This window comes from Mytilus galloprovincialis, chromosome 9, assembly GCF_965363235.1.
Source record: "Mytilus galloprovincialis chromosome 9, xbMytGall1.hap1.1, whole genome shotgun sequence".
Lineage (NCBI taxonomy): Eukaryota > Metazoa > Mollusca > Bivalvia > Mytilida > Mytilidae > Mytilus > Mytilus galloprovincialis.
Window position 1 is genome coordinate 1,025,681 of NC_134846.1, and position 20,575 is coordinate 1,046,255.

General features: G+C 32.6%; 1 protein-coding gene across 2 annotated transcripts in view; it reads left to right on the forward strand.

The window, feature by feature from the left end:
- Nucleotides 1-20,575, forward strand: part of LOC143044197 (cGMP-dependent protein kinase 1-like) — a 110,837-nt gene that overhangs the window by 23,067 nt on the left and 67,195 nt on the right. Inside the window, exon 1 of one of the 2 annotated variants that reach the window (XM_076216095.1) lies at nt 8,134-8,506. The exons of the other annotated variant lie outside the window; for it this stretch is intronic. Within the exon in view, the coding sequence (XP_076072210.1) occupies nt 8,208-8,506 (299 nt within the window). The 5' untranslated portion in view covers nt 8,134-8,207. Of the gene's footprint in view, nt 1-8,133; nt 8,507-20,575 lie in introns of those variants that run through there. 2 annotated transcript variants of the gene reach the window in all.

The following is a 20,575-nucleotide window of genomic DNA, read 5'->3' on the forward strand; positions in this document are numbered from 1 at the left end:
AGTAATTAGCAAAAAATGTAGAAGTTTTTTTTTCATTTTTCAAATTGAGATTTTATACTGATGTTTTCCATAACATCTCGACTCTAGAATTGGCTTTAGCACCATCTATCGTCTCTCTTCCGCTCGAAAATTAAATATAACTTTCTCCTCGACTATCTTGGAATGAGTTCAGATGTTCTTAACACTAACAGAAAACAAGCAGTTCTGCTGTATGCCTTATAAGCTTATAAAAGGTGTGTACTTGATGGCTCCTCGATAAGCTTACCTTATCAAAATGAAAAACAAAAATAAAAGCTTCCAAGTTTACTAATACATGGGAACTGATGGCAAGTGTGTTGAGTAACTTATCTTATATGACTTCTCTTAAAATTATTAATCAGAACATTCTATCTCAGATTTTGTTTTGCAAGTTGTAAGCAAATATTTCAGTTGTGTCAGTGCCTTGTTTTATTCTGGGAAGCCAACTTGAACCCGCGGTAGTTTAAGGATATGAAACAAAAATAAAGTGAAATAAAATTTTAACACACGTTTTCCAAGGAACCACTGTTAAATGATGACAAAGCTAGCTATGGCTAGAAGAAGTAAACCACCTTAAATGCAAAATCTTACTGTTCTAAAGAAAATGTTCATAGCTTCCATAAAGCATATAGTTCACACAAATAAACGAGGAATTATAGTAGGGGCGGAGTAATAACAATCAATCAGGGTTCCAACAGAAGAATAACAAAAATTACATATAGTTTGTTATTTTAGACTAAGTTATGAATTGGAGAAAACAACTACAAAGAGCATACCGGTATTTTTCTGAGAGAGAAAAAGACTGAAAAAAAACCCGAAATAAAACAAATCAACAACAACAAAAACATTATTACAGCATAATCCTATATTTACAAACTCATCATTATCATACGATAATATTTGTTTTGGGAGTCTTGTTTCTTTGTCATAACATGTTGAAATCCTGGCATTGTTTTTATATTCAGCCTAAAAATAAGAAAATTGATCCTAAGATATCAGTAAATCTAGTTTGATTCATAACGAGGCTGTTGCAAGGTTTTTTTCACATGAGGCTGTTGCTTTTCAATTAACTTTTAATTAACTTCATTACTTTGTGTTTAGATAGAAATAGTTTCAATTCTAGTCCTAATAACAAGATTCTCAGTGGTAATCAATCTAATGAAAGTAATAAAGGCAATTATCAATATATATCTTTTTCAATTATGAAAGTATATAAAAGTGATGAAATATGTGATTGAATACGAAAAATAGAATATGAGGGGTTAAAAGTAAATTACTTGGCATTACGTTTCCTACATACTATGTCTATCATTCGTCTGTTTAGGCATTACAAGGAATCTTTACGAATCCAAAAACTAAGCGACCCACTAAGACGTTTTTCTTTTATTAGAAATTACTAACATTTAGTGGACGGATCCGTACGTATACATCGTAGATGTGAAGTATAGAAAAACGCATGCAATCTTAAACATGCACTTGCAACTTAAAACATTTATTTGACTTCTAAATTCACAAAAAAACTTATCAAATAAATGTTAATTGCATGAAATACTAATAATTGATTTATCTCTCTAATTTTTAAAAGTTCGTTTGTAAGTTTCAGCCGCGTACAGTGGTGTACAACAGCCCTCAAATACAAAATCGCACAGTATTTTTTTTTTCAATTTGACATTTGAAAGGGGCCTTCCATAATAGTTTTATGTTGTAGGGCAAACCTCATGTCCTTTCTGAATAAATAATTTTGTCCAACTAAAGTCAGTTGACTCAGTGCCGGTCAGTTAACCAGACTATGCTATATGATTTTTTTAACTTGCTTTTGATCTGAATTTAGCTGTAACATTTCCAGCTGGACTTTATTTTTCAAAACTTGAAAAAACAAAAAATATTGTTTAGACTGTTTGATTCTGTCAAGGACGTATATTATACGTCCTTGATTCTGTCGAATAACCTTAGCGTTCTTTCGATTGACATAAATATACTATACATGATAAAAAAAATTTAAACTTATTTTTTATATTGTACTGTCATTTTCCTGACTGTACCAAGTCAGGATTATGACAGTTGTTATCCATGCATTTGTTTGGTGTATTTGAGCTTTTGATTTTTTTTGCATTTGGTTAGAGACTTTATCCTCGGCGTTCTGTATTTTAGTGATTTTATTTTTGAGTTATCTCTCTTTGAATAAAAGTTTAGCATCCGCAAAGCAATTGATATACAGTCGATAATGGTTTATTTATCTTAATCAGTTAAATTGCATAATCAAAACTAATGGAAAACAAACTATTTATCCTATTAAGAATTTTCTAATACGTATTTCTTATGGCAGCTCTTAAATATTTTGATAGCTTGTTTATTGCTTACGCCCAGCAGGTATTACTAGCAAATGCAACCCTGGAACTAGTCAAGCTGTAAAATGATTAAAAAGATACAATTACCCACTGCTTCAAAAAAGGTTGGGCTCGGTTAAAAAATAATCTTTGAAGTGGACACCCACTAGATCAGTCGTGAATTATTTGGTGTGACAGCTATGTTTGATAGTGTCAATATATATCTACATTTCAATCAGCAAAATTGGCTATCAATGTAGGAAATTTATCGTTGCATTGAAGAACGTCCATTATCAATGAACTAGCATATTTTTTTTGTTTAGAGGCCAACTGAAGCACGCCTAAGGGTGCGGAATTTTCTTGTTGCATGGAAGACCCATTGGTGGCCTTCAGCTGTTATCTGCACGTTGGTCGGGTTGTTGTCTCTTTGACACATTCCACATTTCCATTCTCAATTTTAAATCATTTCAAAGAGCTTTCAAAACAAGAAAAAAAATTGTTTAATGTATATCGATTTGATCATTTTTTTACTCACTTCTATACGCTCAATACTCTCCTTGGACGTTTGTCAGACATATTGACATTTATTCGGACGCGAATGTCAACAATGTATGCAGTTTCAACTTAACCGGCTTGACCCATTTTCAAAGTTTGTTTTTAATTGCTAAATAAAACTCCACGTTGGTCAACTATATACATATGCTAATGAATAGATATTGAATAAGGTTTTTTATTTCGTTTTAAATAAACGGCTAAACCCGGCCGTAAACAGCTGTCAGTGTTACCTTTTACGCAAAAACCTTTAATATTTGCTGTTTGCTCAAAACAGAAAAAAAAAAAAACAATAATAATTTATTGTCATGATACCTTTAGTTATATATTACATTTCAATGACTGGGCAGGTGCAAAAATAAAGATGAAAATATATTAACGTCAGCATATTTGAATACCATACGAATACCGTGGGCATATCGTGTCCTTGGGCATCCTGATTTCAGAAGAAACGAATGCTCATATTCAACTGAAGTTTACACCACAAAAATAATTTTGGTGTCATCTTGGTATAAAACTGATTTTACTGAAAATTACTCAACGCATATTAAAAATTTCAAAACAACGGTATAACTGTCTATATAAACAGCGTACTGGAAATAGCAACGTATTTATACATATTGCACATTCAAAATGATTCCCAACAAGCATTAAAACACAAATAATTAATGCATACTGTTATAATTATATTAATAATAATACTTAATAAATCAAAATCATTAACCTGTATGAAATATTTTACGAGCAACATATACAGCACAATAACATAGCAGGGTAATTATGAGATAGATGCTGGCATTTTCTTCACTTCGCTTTCATGTCTTAACATTTATTTAGTCAAAAAAAAGGGTGATTTAAGATCGTTGCATTTGCTATGCTCACTCACGGTGTGCCAGGTGCACGAACAATGAAAGTGATGGGTGTACAAACAGATACTGTTTAACGGCACTTCAGAGGTTTTTGAACTTTAATTCCAAAACACCACATCAAAGTAGGATGACACCTGTAACGTTGGTTCGTCAATGCGACAACTACCCACCACAAACCAAATGACGTACATGTTAGCAACTATGGGCTCCCCTGTGTGTAGTTACATTTATTTATTAATGTCACTATGTGCCTTTGGTCTGAAATGTATGTAGTGCAATATGCACGCTAACGAAACACTTCTTTGGTGTCACTTTCTCGATAAACATGTGTTTAGTTTTGTGTGCTGTTGTTTATCTTTTATTGGCCATGGCGTTGTCGGTTTGTTTTCGACTTATAATAAAATTGAGAATGGAAGTTTGAATGTCCTTCAAAGGCTTTGTTATCTTTCGTTTCCGATTGGTTGAGTGTTGTTTTTTTCAGGTCTTGTGTTGTCATGCATCAGGAATAACAAAGAAATCAAAAGATATAGTTTAATAGAAAGATAATATGCAAAATTTGGAGGATGAGATTACTTTAAATGTATGGGACTTTGTCAGAAGGAATAAAACGATAACAAAAATTTTATTTGCAGCACGAGTCTTATTTAAAAATAAACATAAAACAAAACAAATGAGACATCTTAAAGGCATGTAAATATTAATTTCTACCTGCAATATCAAGTCATGTGTTTCTTTTCATTCATGCAGGTCATAACCCTCAAACATGATATGTATAAACTTATGTAACATTACTGGTAATTATCAAAAAACTGTTTATTTTATAACTGTTCATAATTACCTGCTGGTTATCTTTGAAATAATATACTCCTCCCCAACTCTTGTGTAAATTACTGAAGTAAAATGACTATCCTTTGAAATGTCTTTTAATGCATTCTTATAAAATAGAAAAGTATCTTTTGCTACTCGATACTCAATTTTAATAACTCGATACTCACTTTTTATAATTCGATACTCACTTTTTATAACTCGATACTCACTTTTTGTTACTCGATACTCACTTTTTATAACTCGATACTCGCTTTTTACTCGATACTCAAATTTTATAACTCGATAATCGCTTTTTGTTACTCGATACTCGCTTTTTGTTACTCGATACTCACTTTTTATAACTCGATACTCGCTTTTTATTACTCGATACTCAAATTTTATCACTCGATACTCGCTTTTTGTTACTCGACAACTCACTTTTTATAACTCGATACTCGCTTTTTGTTACTCGATACCCAAATTTTATCACTCGATACTCGATTTTTGTGATTCGATCCTCACTTTTTATAACTCGATACTTGATACTCGACAAAAAGAAATCATCTCTTGTGCCAATACTGACATTCCTTACTGGAAGACTTTTTATCTTGTCTGTCTTAATCAGTAGTAAATAACAATTAAAAATAAAATAACAAATGAAAAATGAATTAAGGAAACATTTGATAAAATCTGTGGAATCCTGTAGTTTCTTTACTTTAAGAATGATATGTTTTCTTATTTTATAATTTGTGTGCACTTTGTTATTTATATTGTTTAGGAGACTTCAGTCTCTCGTAGTAAACATGTGCTTAGATTCCCAGTCTTTGTGTATTGCTTGTGAGCCAGGCTGTTTCAACCTCGGAGTTTCAAGGACCGATGAAATTATCATATTTTTATTTTTGATAACACGGTATCGATAATCATGATTATAATGGTATAATTATAAAATGTAATATTTATCTTTGTTTGTAATGCCAGTCTCATATTCGTCAGGTAACTAAGGACATATAAAAGACAGATAATATGCAATGTGTGGAGAAGCAGTTTTCTCCATAATGATCGACAGAAAGTAAGATCGATCTTGATAATGATTGAGAGAGAGAGAAAGGTTTTCATTCACTATCACTGTTGCATTACACGTACATGCATACCTTTAATTATTTACGTTGTCTGTGTCTAATCAAGTAGTAATTGAAACAAGAATCGTTCTACATATAATATATGTCCGAATCGGAAGTATGAATGAAAAGCATCAGATACAATTTTCTTTGTAAACATTTCCGTTCAGTTTTGTAAACAACTATCATATTAATGCACCCGAATAAGCGTAAACTATACACACACGCACTCTACTCCCACGAATATATTCAAATGTCTTTTAGCTTTTTGTATCGGTTGGTTGCTGTCTTATTGACGTAAACCTAACAACCATCTGTATACATGTTTGAGAATTCGCAAGCTTTGACCTTTATTTTTCACCATAGTCATTGTTTTCAACTTTCAACTTTTAGTAAACAAAACAAGCTCTATTTATTTTGAAAATGGGAATGTGATTAACTGTGTATCATAGTATGCATTACAACTAAAAGGTTTAGCATATTATCAAAACTTTTAATATTGTGTCAGATGCTGAGTTTATTTGTTTTATATTCTACGGAAAAGCGATTATAACAAAGCAAAGAACGCAAATCTATCTATCAATTGATATTAATTGAATTTAATGGCTGTTTTTATTATTATTAAAAGAAGACATACTGTTTTTCTCCAAAGACGCTGAAATAACCCGTGAATTGATCCAAACAAATGAAAATTCATTCAATTTTCGTCATTTTAAGGAATTTGGTATTATTGCCCATGAGACAACTCTCAACACGAGACCAAAAACGACACAGAAACTAATAAAAATAGGTCACCGTACGGCCTTCAACAATGAGCAAAGAAAGCCCATAATGTTTCTTTTTCCTCCGAAATGTCCCGATTGAAATTATTGCATTGACACATAATAAAAAAAAAGTTTTCCGACTGTTTACGCTTTGTCCCAAGAACGGAAACTCGGAAATTAGCTAATTGCCTTCCTTTTGACACTTCGCCATTTAACATAGTATACAAAATATTACAACTTAAAAAAACTTAAATAGAGTTCCAACACAGCATGGTAACTTTATAACAATCCCACTGTAAGACAAAGTTCCATGAAAAATAAAAACAATATAAGTAAACAAAAAAAAACTAGTTATATATAGTTCTCAACATACACAAAATTGATTTTTGGCACGTATGGTTTTGTTAATTAATTTCAAAGTCAGAAAATGAGTGAAAGACCTGTAATTTCATAAAAACAGAGATAAAATCGGAGATATGACAATAACATCAGAAACTGTTCAGTTGAAATAATTAGATCCTAATTAACTTCGACACCTAAATGAGGAGGGCCTAATTAGATATTTAACCCAACAGTGTCTGACAATACCAGGTGCCCTAGCTGTGAGTATGGAACTTATAGATACATGTTAAGCAGATATTTTGGAATGATTTGCAATTAGGCATTAAAGTGCGGTCGTGTGTTGATGCTATTTTTCAAAATATTTACATGGCAAAGATGTTAACTTTAACGTTACAGTTTTAAAGGATCACATGGCATTAGAGTTGTCGAATATATTAAAAAAAAAGCAAGCCGAATTTGAGATTGCTGTATGAATCTGGCAAGAATTAAGCATACATACACTTGGGGTAGTAAAAGATTTATGAAGTACATCAAAGGGAGCTAATTCTATACAATCTCATGAACTCTAAAGAAGTTTTGAAAGATTAAAAAGTGAAAGTAACTGAATGATAAACAAAAGGCTTGTTTCATTCATGAAGGAAATTAAAAACCATCAGACAGACCAGAGATTATATATACGTTTTGACGATTAAATGAGGTGTCAAGTTTGATCGTGAGTTTGGCAAGAACATCATAACACACTAACTGATTTGGATTTTATTTTATAATTTTGACGAAACTTGATAAATCTGAATTGATGCTATAGGCCTATACGCTTGGATCTATCATAAATAATTTGAATTTTGATGATGTATTTTCGTGTTGCCATGCTCAACAAATTATGAGTTCTTATTAAAGGATATTAAGTCGGTGCTGCGAGGGATAAAACGAGACTTGCAAATGACAGAAAACGAGGATTGCAAATATAACATTTATTGGTGAATATTTTATTCATTTGACATTTGATAACAGCAAAATACTTATAAGTTCGTGTATACATTCTTAAACCATCTTCTGGGAAAATAATATTCATGAAATTTATGAATCCGTTGGGAATCTTAGATTCAAATTCATGATTTTGAGATAACTGCATACTACTGTAGTACTAGAAAAAAATGCGAAAGATTTGAGAAAGATAGAGTAAAGATTTACAGAAAATTCAGATATACAATTGTAGCGAATAAGAACCATGAAGCAATAAAGACTGCATTGTACTATTAAATGGAAAGTAAACAGTGCATTACGTTACTTCTCTTTTTTTGTTAAAGATAACCAGTGAAATAATGGAAAAGCTTTATAAAGTACTAGAATGAAAAGTAAATCTGGAAATGTTAGCTAAAGATATTCTCAAAGAGATAGAAAAACGTCAAAATGGGAACATTGCGAGATTTGCAGTTCCTTTTAAGGGAGAAAATTGAAGAAGTTCAACAACGAGATTCTCTAATTGATGAACTTGAGGCCGAATTAGACGAAAAAGATGAAGTTATACGCCATCTTAGAAACGAATTGGATAAGTACCGTTCTATAATAAAACCAATGACCAAACGAGTACAGCGAGAAGAAACACTTCAACCTGAGCGTTCCAAACGAACCGCAATATCTGCTGAGCCAGCTAAATACGGGTCAATTCTTGCTCTGTATAAACCGAAATATGTTACAAAGCCTTCTCAGTAAGTAGGAAATTTACTTTTTATGCTCATTGAATAACGTGACGTCTGAATATTTTCTTATTTGACCATATGATACCGAAGGTTATTTAAGGTAAGGTCCGATGCTGTGTTCGCTACCAAAGGTCGGGGCTACGCTTAGGTATATGTAAGTAAGGAACTTGCAACTATGGAATTTGCCAATTTTCCTATTTTCAGCATTGAAAAGTCTACTTTTATCAAGTTTTTAACTAATTAATTGATTGATTTTCTTGTAGTAATCCACAATAATGAATTAGTGTTGTTCCTCACAAATTGTAACAAAATGTAAATACTATTTTTTTAAACTAGAAATTAATTGATAATTCTAAGCTGCAGTAGAAAAATTGTAAAGTATAGTTCATACAGACGCAGTACCTATATATCCAATCAAAATCAGCGCATTGCACATTACCATAGAGCTGTTAACATTGATGTTCACAGAACTTCTTCCAATAAACCCCCGAACATGTTAAACGCACAAATAGCATATGACTATTTGGTCAATGGTATACCTTTAATGGTCTAGAGTTTTCTTATACAATTCAGGTATTTTCGAAAGTAAACGTCTAGTCTAAAGGAACCCAATAACTAGATACACATTAAACCTCAAAGTCACATAAGAGTAGAAAGCTGTCAAATCTTTGTAATTTCATTGCTACAGTGGATGCATGAGTAAACCTTTCAGATTTATTACAGCCGGCATTGGTCTATTTCAGTACATGTAGCACTCAACGAACTGTATATCGTGTAAACAAAAAGTTTACATGCATAAAATGTAAAGTGATGACAGTTATTGACAGCCATTTCATTCTTATCTCTTACTTACACCTGTATCATGCGTGCCGACGCGTGCTTACAAGATACAGTTATTTTCATGGAAACAATTTTTGGTGCATTTAATGTATTTCTAATCCCAATTAATTATTGAGAATGAAGCGCCTTTGTCATTAAAGAATTAAATGTGTAGCCTTGTCTACTGAAATGGCTTGTTTTAAAACTTAAATTGCAACATAAGACTTATATTATCTATAGACGCATGCATAGAAACTGCATTTACAACAACTTTTTAAAACCTTTATTGTCCTTTTTGTCGCGGGATGTATAAATACCCTGCCACGTCTAGTCTGTATTTTTGTTTTATGTTGTCTTCTTTGTATCGATCAGATGAGTTAAGCCCATTTCTACTGAATTTGATAGTTTGTTATTATGTTGTACTGTTACTCCACCATTCCAGGTTATGAGGAGGATATGATACTAACAAACTAGTAAAACCTCGCCACAAGTTGTATATGTTTGTCCCAAGTCAGGTGCCTGCAATTTAGTAGCTGTAGGTTGTTGCTGTTTAACATATTTGTTTTTCATTTATTGTTTTGTACATAAATCAGGTTTTAATTTTCTCGTTCGAAAGGCTTATTAATCGGGGTCTTTTATATAGTTGCAAACTTCTATGTCATTTTGGTCTTGTTATGATATTGTAATTATTATGTTTATTTATGTTGGCCTAATTTGTGTTGTATGGCCTGATAGTTGTTTACCAAATAATCTTATAATTGTGCAGTTTAGGAATCACTGGAACAATCACAGAATGATTGGAACTTTCTAGAATGATCCTTATAAAAGATGCGTAATTTAAACTTCTACGTTATTCCAGAAACTTCCGTTGTAACTTTCCAGGATTTTCCACAATGTTCCATTATAGAGTGTTCCAGAATTTTCCATGACAACACTATATATACAGACACTAAAGTTAAACTCTCATACTTAAACTTGGACATAGACATTGATAGACATTAGTATTCACAGCATTTGGATTGACACTTTTATTCTACAAACAACATCATACTGGATTGTGACATTAGTAGTGAACGTAATATTCAAATTGGATTCCGAAAGATTTCCGGATACAGATAAAGATAACAGATTGGACTCATATTTTGACAGTTAAGTTAACAGTAATATTTGTGTAATACCTTTTGTAAACTTTTGTATATTAAATATTGTTAAATTTTACTATTGATTTGTGTCTTTTGTTGGCTACAATTTAAAGGCGATTTCTGGCCGTAACAGAAATTGGGGGCTCGTCCGGGATACTGAATTATATTATTCAAAATTTGTTTAGTAATTTTTATTATAACTAGCCAACAAAATTCTACAAAATGGCATTTGATGCCGGTAAATTTTTGAAAACGCCTGACCTGGAGGGGTTTGATAATTTAAAGAAAGAGGAATTAGTGTTGCTTGCTAAACATCTGAAATTAGATTTTAAAGTATCTATGAGAAAACAAATTATAAAAAATTTGGTTATAGACAAATTAGTTGACGCAGAAATTTTAGGTGAAGAGGCTCTTGAACTTAAGGTCGAAAATATTGACGCCTTTAAATTTAAACAGCTTGAATTAGAACATGAACTCAAATTAAAAGAACTTGAGATAAGAAAAGAAGATGAATTTAAATTAAAAGAAGATGAACTTAAATTAAAACAAGATGAATTAAAGTTAAAACAGGCAGAACTTGAAATGAGGGAAAGACTAGAGATGGAGAAACTAAAACTTGAAATGGTCAAAGAAGAAAGCAACACTAAAGTCCAGTCAAAATCAGAATATTTTGATGCAGCAAAAAATATACGTTTGGTTCCCAGATTTTGTGAAAAAACAGTCGATAAATATTTTCCACAGTTTGAGAAAATTGCTCATAATTTGAATTGGCCAAAGCCATATTGGACTACAATGCTACAAAGTGTTTTGGAGGGCAAGGCCGCTGAAATATACTCCGCACTTCCATCAGAAAAAAGTTCTGATTATGACACGGTGAAACAGGAAGTTTTGAAAGCTTATGAGCTAGTACCAGAAGCATATAGACAGAAATTTAGATCTTATAAAAAGTTTGATTCACAAACCTATGTGGAATTTGCTCGAGAAAAAGAAGATCTATTTGATAAATGGCTTACTTCAAAGAAAACAGATAACAATTTTGATAACCTAAGACAATTGATGTTATTAGAAGAGTTCAAACAATGTGTTCATTTAGACTTAAAAACACATTTAGACGACAAAACTGTTGGGACAATACATGATGCAGCTGTAATTTCAGATAATTATACCCTTTCACATAAAAGAAGTTTCAAGGGTCAAAATGTTAATACTTCCAGTGGAAATTACAAAAATCAAAGCACTGAGCATACTGATAGTAAGCCTGTTCCACAGAATAAGAGTCAGTCCAGTTATAATATGTCTAGTCCAAAATTTGATACTTTTGAGAAGAAGTCACTGACTTGTGCTTATTGTAAGAAGGTTGGTCACCTGATGGCTGATTGTTTTAGACTCCAGAAGAAGAATGAACGAGATAATAAGCCGAAGACCAGTGCTTGTACGACACCTTATATTACCACTACATTGGAATGTCCTGCGAGTCAGGCTTTTAAGTCCAGTTTTTGTGATTATATGGAGGAATATAAACCCTTTATGTCTGATGGGTTTGTTGCTATTGTTGATGATACCACTCTTCAGCCTATTAAAATTTTACGGGACACTGGAGCTTCTCAGTCTTTATTGTTAGAGGGTGTGTTGCCTTTGTCCGAGAAGACTTCTGTTGGTGCCTCCGTTTTGTTACAAGGTGTAGAGTTAGGTTGTATAGATGTTCCTCTCCATCGTATTTATCTGAAGTCAGATTTGATAACTGGACCAGTTGTTGTAGGTGTTCGTCCTAATCTCCCTGTTGAGGGTGTTACATTATTGCTAGGAAATGATCTAGCTAGGAACAAAGTGGTTGCTGAACCAATTGTTACCAGTGAACCGGTGGTGGATGTTAAATCACCTGAAGATGATGCTGAATTGTATCCAGCTTGTGTTGTTACTAGGGCGATGGCTAGAAAACAACACAATGAGAATTTGCAAGAAGACAAGTTTGATTACATGGACCTTTCTGACACTTTTATAGCTGATATTGAAGATCCTGGTAACTCAGAAAAGGCTATTATAAAACCACCTAGTGTTAACAAAAATGTTATTATGCCATGGCCAGATGTAAACAGCCATTCATTAGACCGAAAGAATTTATTTGAAGAACAACATAAAGACCCTGAGGTTCTTCAGCTCAGCCAGAGAGCTCAACCACAGGAGGAAGCAGACAAAGTGGCTGAATGCTATTTCCATCAGGACGGCATTTTAATGAGGAAGTGGAGGCCTCCTGATGCTACCCCAGAGGAGGAATGGAGAGTGGTGTACCAAGTGGTGGTGCCTAAAGTTTATAGGCAAGAAATTATTGGTCTTGCCCATGACACCCCCTTGGCTGGACACTTAGGTATAAGGAAGACTTGCCTTAAGATCTTGCAGCATTTCTACTGGCCAAGACTTAGAAATGATGTTGCAGAATATTGCAAATCATGTCATATATGCCAGGTTGTTGGTAAGCCTAACCAGAAAATACCACCAGCACCACTTCTGCCTATTCCAGCCTTTGACGAACCTTTCAGCAGAGTTCTAATTGACTGTGTTGGACCTTTACCAAAGACCAAGACTGGAAATGCATATTTATTGACAATCATGTGTACATCTACCCGCTTTCCTGAAGATATTCCGCTCAGAAATATCAAGACACCTACTATCGTCAAAGCTTTGATCAAATTTTTCACATTAGTAGGACTTCCTAAGTCTATACAGTCCGACCAGGGATCAAATTTCATGTCAGGTCTATTTCAGCAAATCGTGTACACTGCTTGTCAAATTGCTCAGAAAAACTTAAAAAATGTACAGAACAAGATGAAAATATGGTATGATAAAGATGCCAGGGACAGAGTTTTTGAGCCTGGTGATAGGGTACTTGTATTTTTGCCAGTCCCTGGACATCCTTTACAGGCTAAATATTGTGGTCCTTATACAATAGAGAGTAAAATTAATGATTTGAATTATATTGTAAAAACTCCAGGTCGGCGTAAACAAAACAGAGTGTGTCATATTAATATGTTAAAACCATATTTTGAGCGTACTAATGAATGTGATAGTAAACCAGTTGCCACTTTAGGCATGGTTAAATTTGAGAACCATCATGACAAACCAGATGTAATTGAACCACCTTTTAGTTCTAAAACTATCGAAGAGACAGTTAGATTGAAAAATTCAGAAATTTTGTCAAATTTAGACTCAAAACTTGCACATCTGTCTTTTGATCGTAGAGAAGAAATAAAAACTTTGGTATTTTCTTTTAAAAATCTTTTTCCAGATGTGCCAAACAAAACCACTGCTGTTTGTCATGATGTTGATGTAGGAGATGCTTCTCCAATTAAGCAACATCCTTACCGGCTCAATCCACTCAAACTTGAAGCTATGAGAAAAGAAATTAAATATATGCTTGACAATGATATTATTGAGCCGAGTAACAGTGAATGGAGCTCTCCTTGTCTCCTTGTGCCAAAACCAGATAAAACCTTTCGTTTCGTGACTGATTTCAGAAAAGTAAATTCAGTCTCAAAATCTGATTCCTATCCGATTCCAAGGATAGACGATTGTATTGACAACATTGGTCAAGCAAAATTTGTGAGCAAATTTGATTTGTTGAAAGGTTATTGGCAAGTTCCACTGACACAGAGAGCTCGTGAAATATCAGCTTTTGTTACACCAGATGGCTTATTTCAATATACTGTAATGCGATTTGGCATGAAAAGTGCTCCAGCTACATTTCAAAGAATGATCAATAATGTTATAAAAGATTTAGACTGTTGTTATGCTTATATTGATGATCTTATTGTATGTAGTGATAGCTGGGAACAGCATTTAACACATTTGTATGATACTTTTGATAGATTGTCACATTCAAATTTGACTGTTAATCTTGGTAAAAGTGAATTTTGTCAGGCCACTGTTGATTATTTAGGGCATACAGTTGGCCAAGGTCAAGTAAAACCTATTATGGCTAAAGTGGAAGCTATTTCCAAATTTCCACCTCCTACAAATAGAAAACAACTTATGAGATATTTAGGCATGATAGGATTTTACAGGAAATTCTGTTCAAATTTTGCTACTGTGGTTCAACCATTGACTCGTCTTTTACGAAAAGATTCTAAATTTATCTGGAGTGAAAATTGTCAAAAAGCTTTTGAAAATAGCAAATCACTTTTAATTAATAGTCCAGTTCTGATTACTCCAGACTTTGAAAAACAATTGAAACTTGCCGTTGATGCAAGCGATGTAGGAATAGGAGCTGTTTTATATCAAGAGACAGATGATAATGTTGAAAAACCTATATCATATTTTTCTAAGACATTAGATAAACATCAGAAAAATTATTCAACTATTGAAAAAGAGTGTTTTGCAATGTTGTCAGCACTTCAACATTTTGTTGTATATTTGAATCCCACTGTATATCCTATTCTTGTTTATACTGATCATAATCCTCTCACCTTCATGCATAAAATGAGAAACAAGAATCAGAGGTTGACTAGGTGGAGTTTATTGTTACAGGAATATGATGTAATTGTAAAACATATTAAGGGTAAAGATAATGTAATAGCTGATGCTTTATCTAGAGCTTATTAAATCACTTTGTATATATAATGTATTTTTGTTCATATTATTCATGATAAGTTTTTGTTACACTAAAACTTCTTTTAAGGGGGGAGGTGTTATGATATTGTAATTATTATGTTTATTTATGTTGGCCTAATTTGTGTTGTATGGCCTGATAGTTGTTTACCAAATAATCTTATAATTGTGCAGTTTAGGAATCACTGGAACAATCACAGAATGATTGGAACTTTCTAGAATGATCCTTATAAAAGATGCGTAATTTAAACTTCTACGTTATTCCAGAAACTTCCGTTGTAACTTTCCAGGATTTTCCACAATGTTCCATTATAGAGTGTTCCAGAATTTTCCATGACAACACTATATATACAGACACTAAAGTTAAACTCTCATACTTAAACTTGGACATAGACATTGATAGACATTAGTATTCACAGCATTTGGATTGACACTTTTATTCTACAAACAACATCATACTGGATTGTGACATTAGTAGTGAACGTAATATTCAAATTGGATTCCGAAAGATTTCCGGATACAGATAAAGATAACAGATTGGACTCATATTTTGACAGTTAAGTTAACAGTAATATTTGTGTAATACCTTTTGTAAACTTTTGTATATTAAATATTGTTAAATTTTACTATTGATTTGTGTCTTTTGTTGGCTACAATTTAAAGGCGATTTCTGGCCGTAACAGTCTCTTGTGTGGAACTGACGACAGGGGGCACTTGAGGTCATTTGAATTGTTGTGTTTAACGTTTTATTTTTTTATGATTATGTGATCATTGTATTGTTAATATAACATGTTATTGTTATTCCTTTAATCCTCTTAAGGGTGTAATTTGTGCTAAATAGAGAATTAATTATAAATTATCTTCCTAAGTTGATCTGCCATGATTAAAAACTTAAGTAAGCATTTTTCTAAAATGACGTCAACTGTCAACTACGTACTAGATAAAATCCACAGTCTAGCGTTTACATCAACGGACTGAGGGGGCCTCGGTGGCCGAGTGGTCTAACTAGTTACTACTATAATCACTAGCCATTCAACACTGAGGATGTGAGTTCGAACCCCGCTCATGCGGGTGCACTCGACTCCAATCTTAATTGACTAGGATTGTCAGTTTTCCTATAGAAGGTTGGTGGTTTTCTACGGGCACTCCGGTTTTGTCCACCAATAAAAACTGGCCGCCACGAAATAGCCTAAATGCGGTGCTTAAAAGTGGCGTTAAAACACTAAAAATTAAAAATCAAATCACAAACAAACAAAACACCAGGTTGATTTGTATCTCTAAGTAGTTTGTCTTAACCAGTTAGTAGTAGTATTAGGTAAACAATATTTACTAATTCATCAACAAGACGCTTGTATTGTTAGAAAACTTTTTTTTGAAAGGAATTTGTAAATCTGAGGGTATTTTTTTCTAGCATAATAGACATAACCTTGTTGTTCTGTTAAATCATAAATGGTTGGTTCCGGTCAATTTGCGCATGTTTCATGGTTAATTAGAATAGTGCCTATGGTGTATAACTATCATTATTCCTTGATCACATACATCATGTCTTAATTAAAAGGAAAACAGGATACAACGAGAATGGCATAACATATTATAATACAGTACATGTATTATAAAATAATAGTAACGGTACCAGTCACACTATACACGGAGCTTTGACTCACACCGAACAACAAGCTATAAAGGGCCCCAAAATAAGTCAAAAGAATATTTATTAAGTTGCATATTTTAAAAGAAACACACGACTTAATCTATAGGTTATTTCGCTTATTTAAATAAGTAAACGGTATTTGTTGTCTGTTTATTCGACCATTATATCGCAGTTTCCACGCGAATCTTGTTTGACTGGTACTCTCCATCAGAGCCGTTACTATTGTGAAAATATTGGATATAAGGAACATGTAATATAATAAGAAAGCAAGCTAACATACAGTAAAAGCAATATGATATCATTTTGTTATGACGATTTCTTTTGTTTCCATTTGGTAGTTTCGACTATATGCAATACAAACTAACGATCAGATAAAGTACTCTATATATATTTAGTGACGTAATTCCAGCGCCCACTGATCATTGTGATATATACAAAACTTGATATACTATGTAACCTTATATTGTACTTCGCCCATGCAGTATCGAATTTATAACTTTTAATAGAGATCATGATATTTCTGTCACTGAATTAGATGACCACTACTTTTGTCATATATAACACGTGTTTGCTCACTACAAAGCTTAACTAAACGCCTCTTTCTTGCACTCAAAAACATACACATGTTGCAATTGTTATTTTTTAACAATTAGAAGACGAAAATACACAAGTCAAAACGAGCCACTTACTTAAAAAAAAATAATGTTTTTAAATTGTTCATATAATTTGTAAATCAAACAAATTGTGAAAAGAATTTGGTTCGTTTTACCAGATGATTAAATAGTTAATTTTAATTACACATGCGTAAAATTTCTCGATTAACCTTCCTTACTCAAAATCAGATGTAAATAATTTGAGAATGCATCTTAAAGCTATTGTCTTTTGGCAGACTTTGCCAAACGCGTGCTTGTGAAAGGTGGAAGAAATTTCAGTTTTAGTTAAAGTGTAAAGAATATCAACAGTACCTTTAAAAAGTTCCATAGGCGGATTTAGGGGGGGGCGGGGGGCCCGGCCCCCCCTTTTTGGGAAAAAATTTGGTTGCTTATATAGGGAATCACTGAAGCGTGACTGGAGCGGGCCCCCTCTTAGGTCAGTCAGTGGGCCCCCACTTATGAAAATTTCTGGATCCGCCACAACCGTTGAGAGGCTTTTCTGTAAATGAATATAAATTAAAGCAAAGATCACAAATGAAATAGTCTGCAATGACTGTTTAACGGTATTTTTTTTCTGTATAGGACTAGCTTATAAATATGTTATAATAAATATGATCATATTTTTCTTAAACTCCCTGTTGATAATCTAAGAAATTACTAAGAAAGTACAGTTCCAACTCTCTTAGGAAAATTGCTCAATTTGGGTTTACATAGCTCTTAATTTTTAGCGTATTTATGTGCGGGTTTTCAAATGTTTCGGTTTGAATTCAAAGGAACAAAATACGAACGAAAAGTCGAACAACTGTATTTATACTACAAAGAACTGTAATGATTAAGTAACTCGATTCTGTCAAAATATAGAGGTCACGATATAAAGGTCAAAATATAGAGGTCACGATATAGAGGTAAAAATATAGATGTCAGGATGGAATTCAGATGTTTATATATATAGACTCATGGGATTTTGTCTGTCCCATAGGACAATAAATAGCCCATGGGACATAAAAAATCCCATGGGATAATGATCAATCCCATTGGATTTTGCACTGTCCCGTGTGATATTGAAAATCCCATGTTTTTCTAAATCAAATTGCCAGATATATCTGATAACAGTAGAAAAGCAATGAATTATTGAATCCCATGTAATTTTGCACAGTTTGGTTATATATATGACACTGTAGCTCTAAGGCCGCGGATTTGCAAATGAGTGTTTTGCAAATTGAAAGTGTCCAGTGTTTAGTATTTAGTGTTCAATGCAATGTTTTGGGGAAGTAATTTAATTCTTTCTGTTTTGATACTATCTGAAACCATTGGTCTAAGTGAGTTTATATTTTACAGCTTCTACTTTTTAATCCAATTATAACGGTAAAAGATAAGAACTGTTATTTTCAACGTAGAAGTAATGGCATTGACATCTAACCAAATTCGTTCGAATTGAAAAAAAGAATCCTATTTGAAATGTCAGGTAAAATGTTAATTATCAGTTAGGACAGGAATAAATCGGTCTATCTGAAATACAGAGATTGATTAAATATGTTTTGATATACACACAAGAGCATGGAGATTTGATAATTCATTTGTTACTTACAGCTGTTTTATTAATAAGGTGTGAAAATTATATCCAGGATTTGTCAGGTACAAATGAATAAATCTGACACGTGTCTTTCAACGCTATGTGTATTTTTCTGATGAAGAGGAGCAAAATCTAATTTTCTTTTAATACACTCTTTATCATTCACGGGGAATCACTTATCTTTATAAAGTATCGGATAGCATTCAACAGCTTTGACTACAGATACAAAATCAAAAGATATGTATTTTACTTTGAACCGATATTTGAATATTTAGAAAACAAGTATAAAAACTTGGAAATTTAAAATAAAAAGTTGTACTTGCGGGTGTAAATAAAAAGTTATTTGTTCAAAGAAATTGGATAAAAACTGTTTTTAAGAGTGACTGGTTTACCATGTGTATATCTATACATCCTAGAAATATGCTTAAAGGCAATGAACTGATTGGAAGTTGATGATTTTAACGGAACTCTTCAAGTTTTACAGATATTTTGACAGTGAATAGTTGCTAGGTTTATTCTATTTCTCAAGTGGAATTTGGAGAATTTTACTCTTGAAAGTGCATAAGGCAAAACTGCCACGCATACTGTGATAACATAGAAGATTCACTCTGATAAAAGCTTCGGAAGATAAAGTTAAACATGTACGAAGTAAACGTTACACTGAAGTAATAAGTTTCTAAAATAAAAATACGCAAGAAAAACCTAACTTCTGCTCTGGGAATTAAGAATTAGAAATTGCTGCCACTTAAAAACAATTCACTTTTGAATCATACATATAACAGCAGTTCGTAATATTTTTTTTCTGTGATGATTGATTTGAATAAGAAAAGGTAGAAGACACTAATTAAAATAAAAAAATAAGATATAGAGATTCAAAGTCAAAGAACGCCTCCGATTCATTTAATCCATGCCAGCACATGTTTTAAATATTTGTAAACTAATTGAGGAATCAAAGTCAGGATTGGCTATTAACACGGGCGAAAGCAAATTTTTATATAAAAGAAACATAATGTGAAAAACAACGTGAACATCTTTTTATATTGTTTTATCAAAAAGTTCCATTACCATTTAATTAATGCTAGAGAAGGATAGAGGAATTTTTGAAGCAAAGCTATCAACATTTATTAGAAGATATCGTATTTTTCGTTGCTAAAGATACGGTGTGATATTGGAAATCATAATAGGATGAACAGAACATTAATCCATGCAATTTCATTTCGGACATGAAATTTAATTTAAAGTGAACACAGAATGGAAAATGAAATAACGACTACGATATTAAACATGGAGAATTAAGTCAAACTCAATCAAACGTTTAAGTCCGTTCGTTAATTCAATCAAACGCTTGGACCATTCACATTACTTTAACTATCATGGGTAATGAATATCTAGTGGTAGCTATACTTCTATCAAGTAAAATTATGTATCAATAAGTAATTATAGATAAATATTTTTATATTCTTACATGCCGTGTCAGTTTCAATATTCAACATAATGAATTAACACGTACAGGAAACCAAAAGGTTAAAGTTCATTGTATCATTGGAAAGGATATATAAGTAAAGGTTTTGTTTTAAGTGAAGTGTCAGTTCATTCCAAAGATTGGACCGAAGAAAAAGACTTTTCACCAGCTGCATT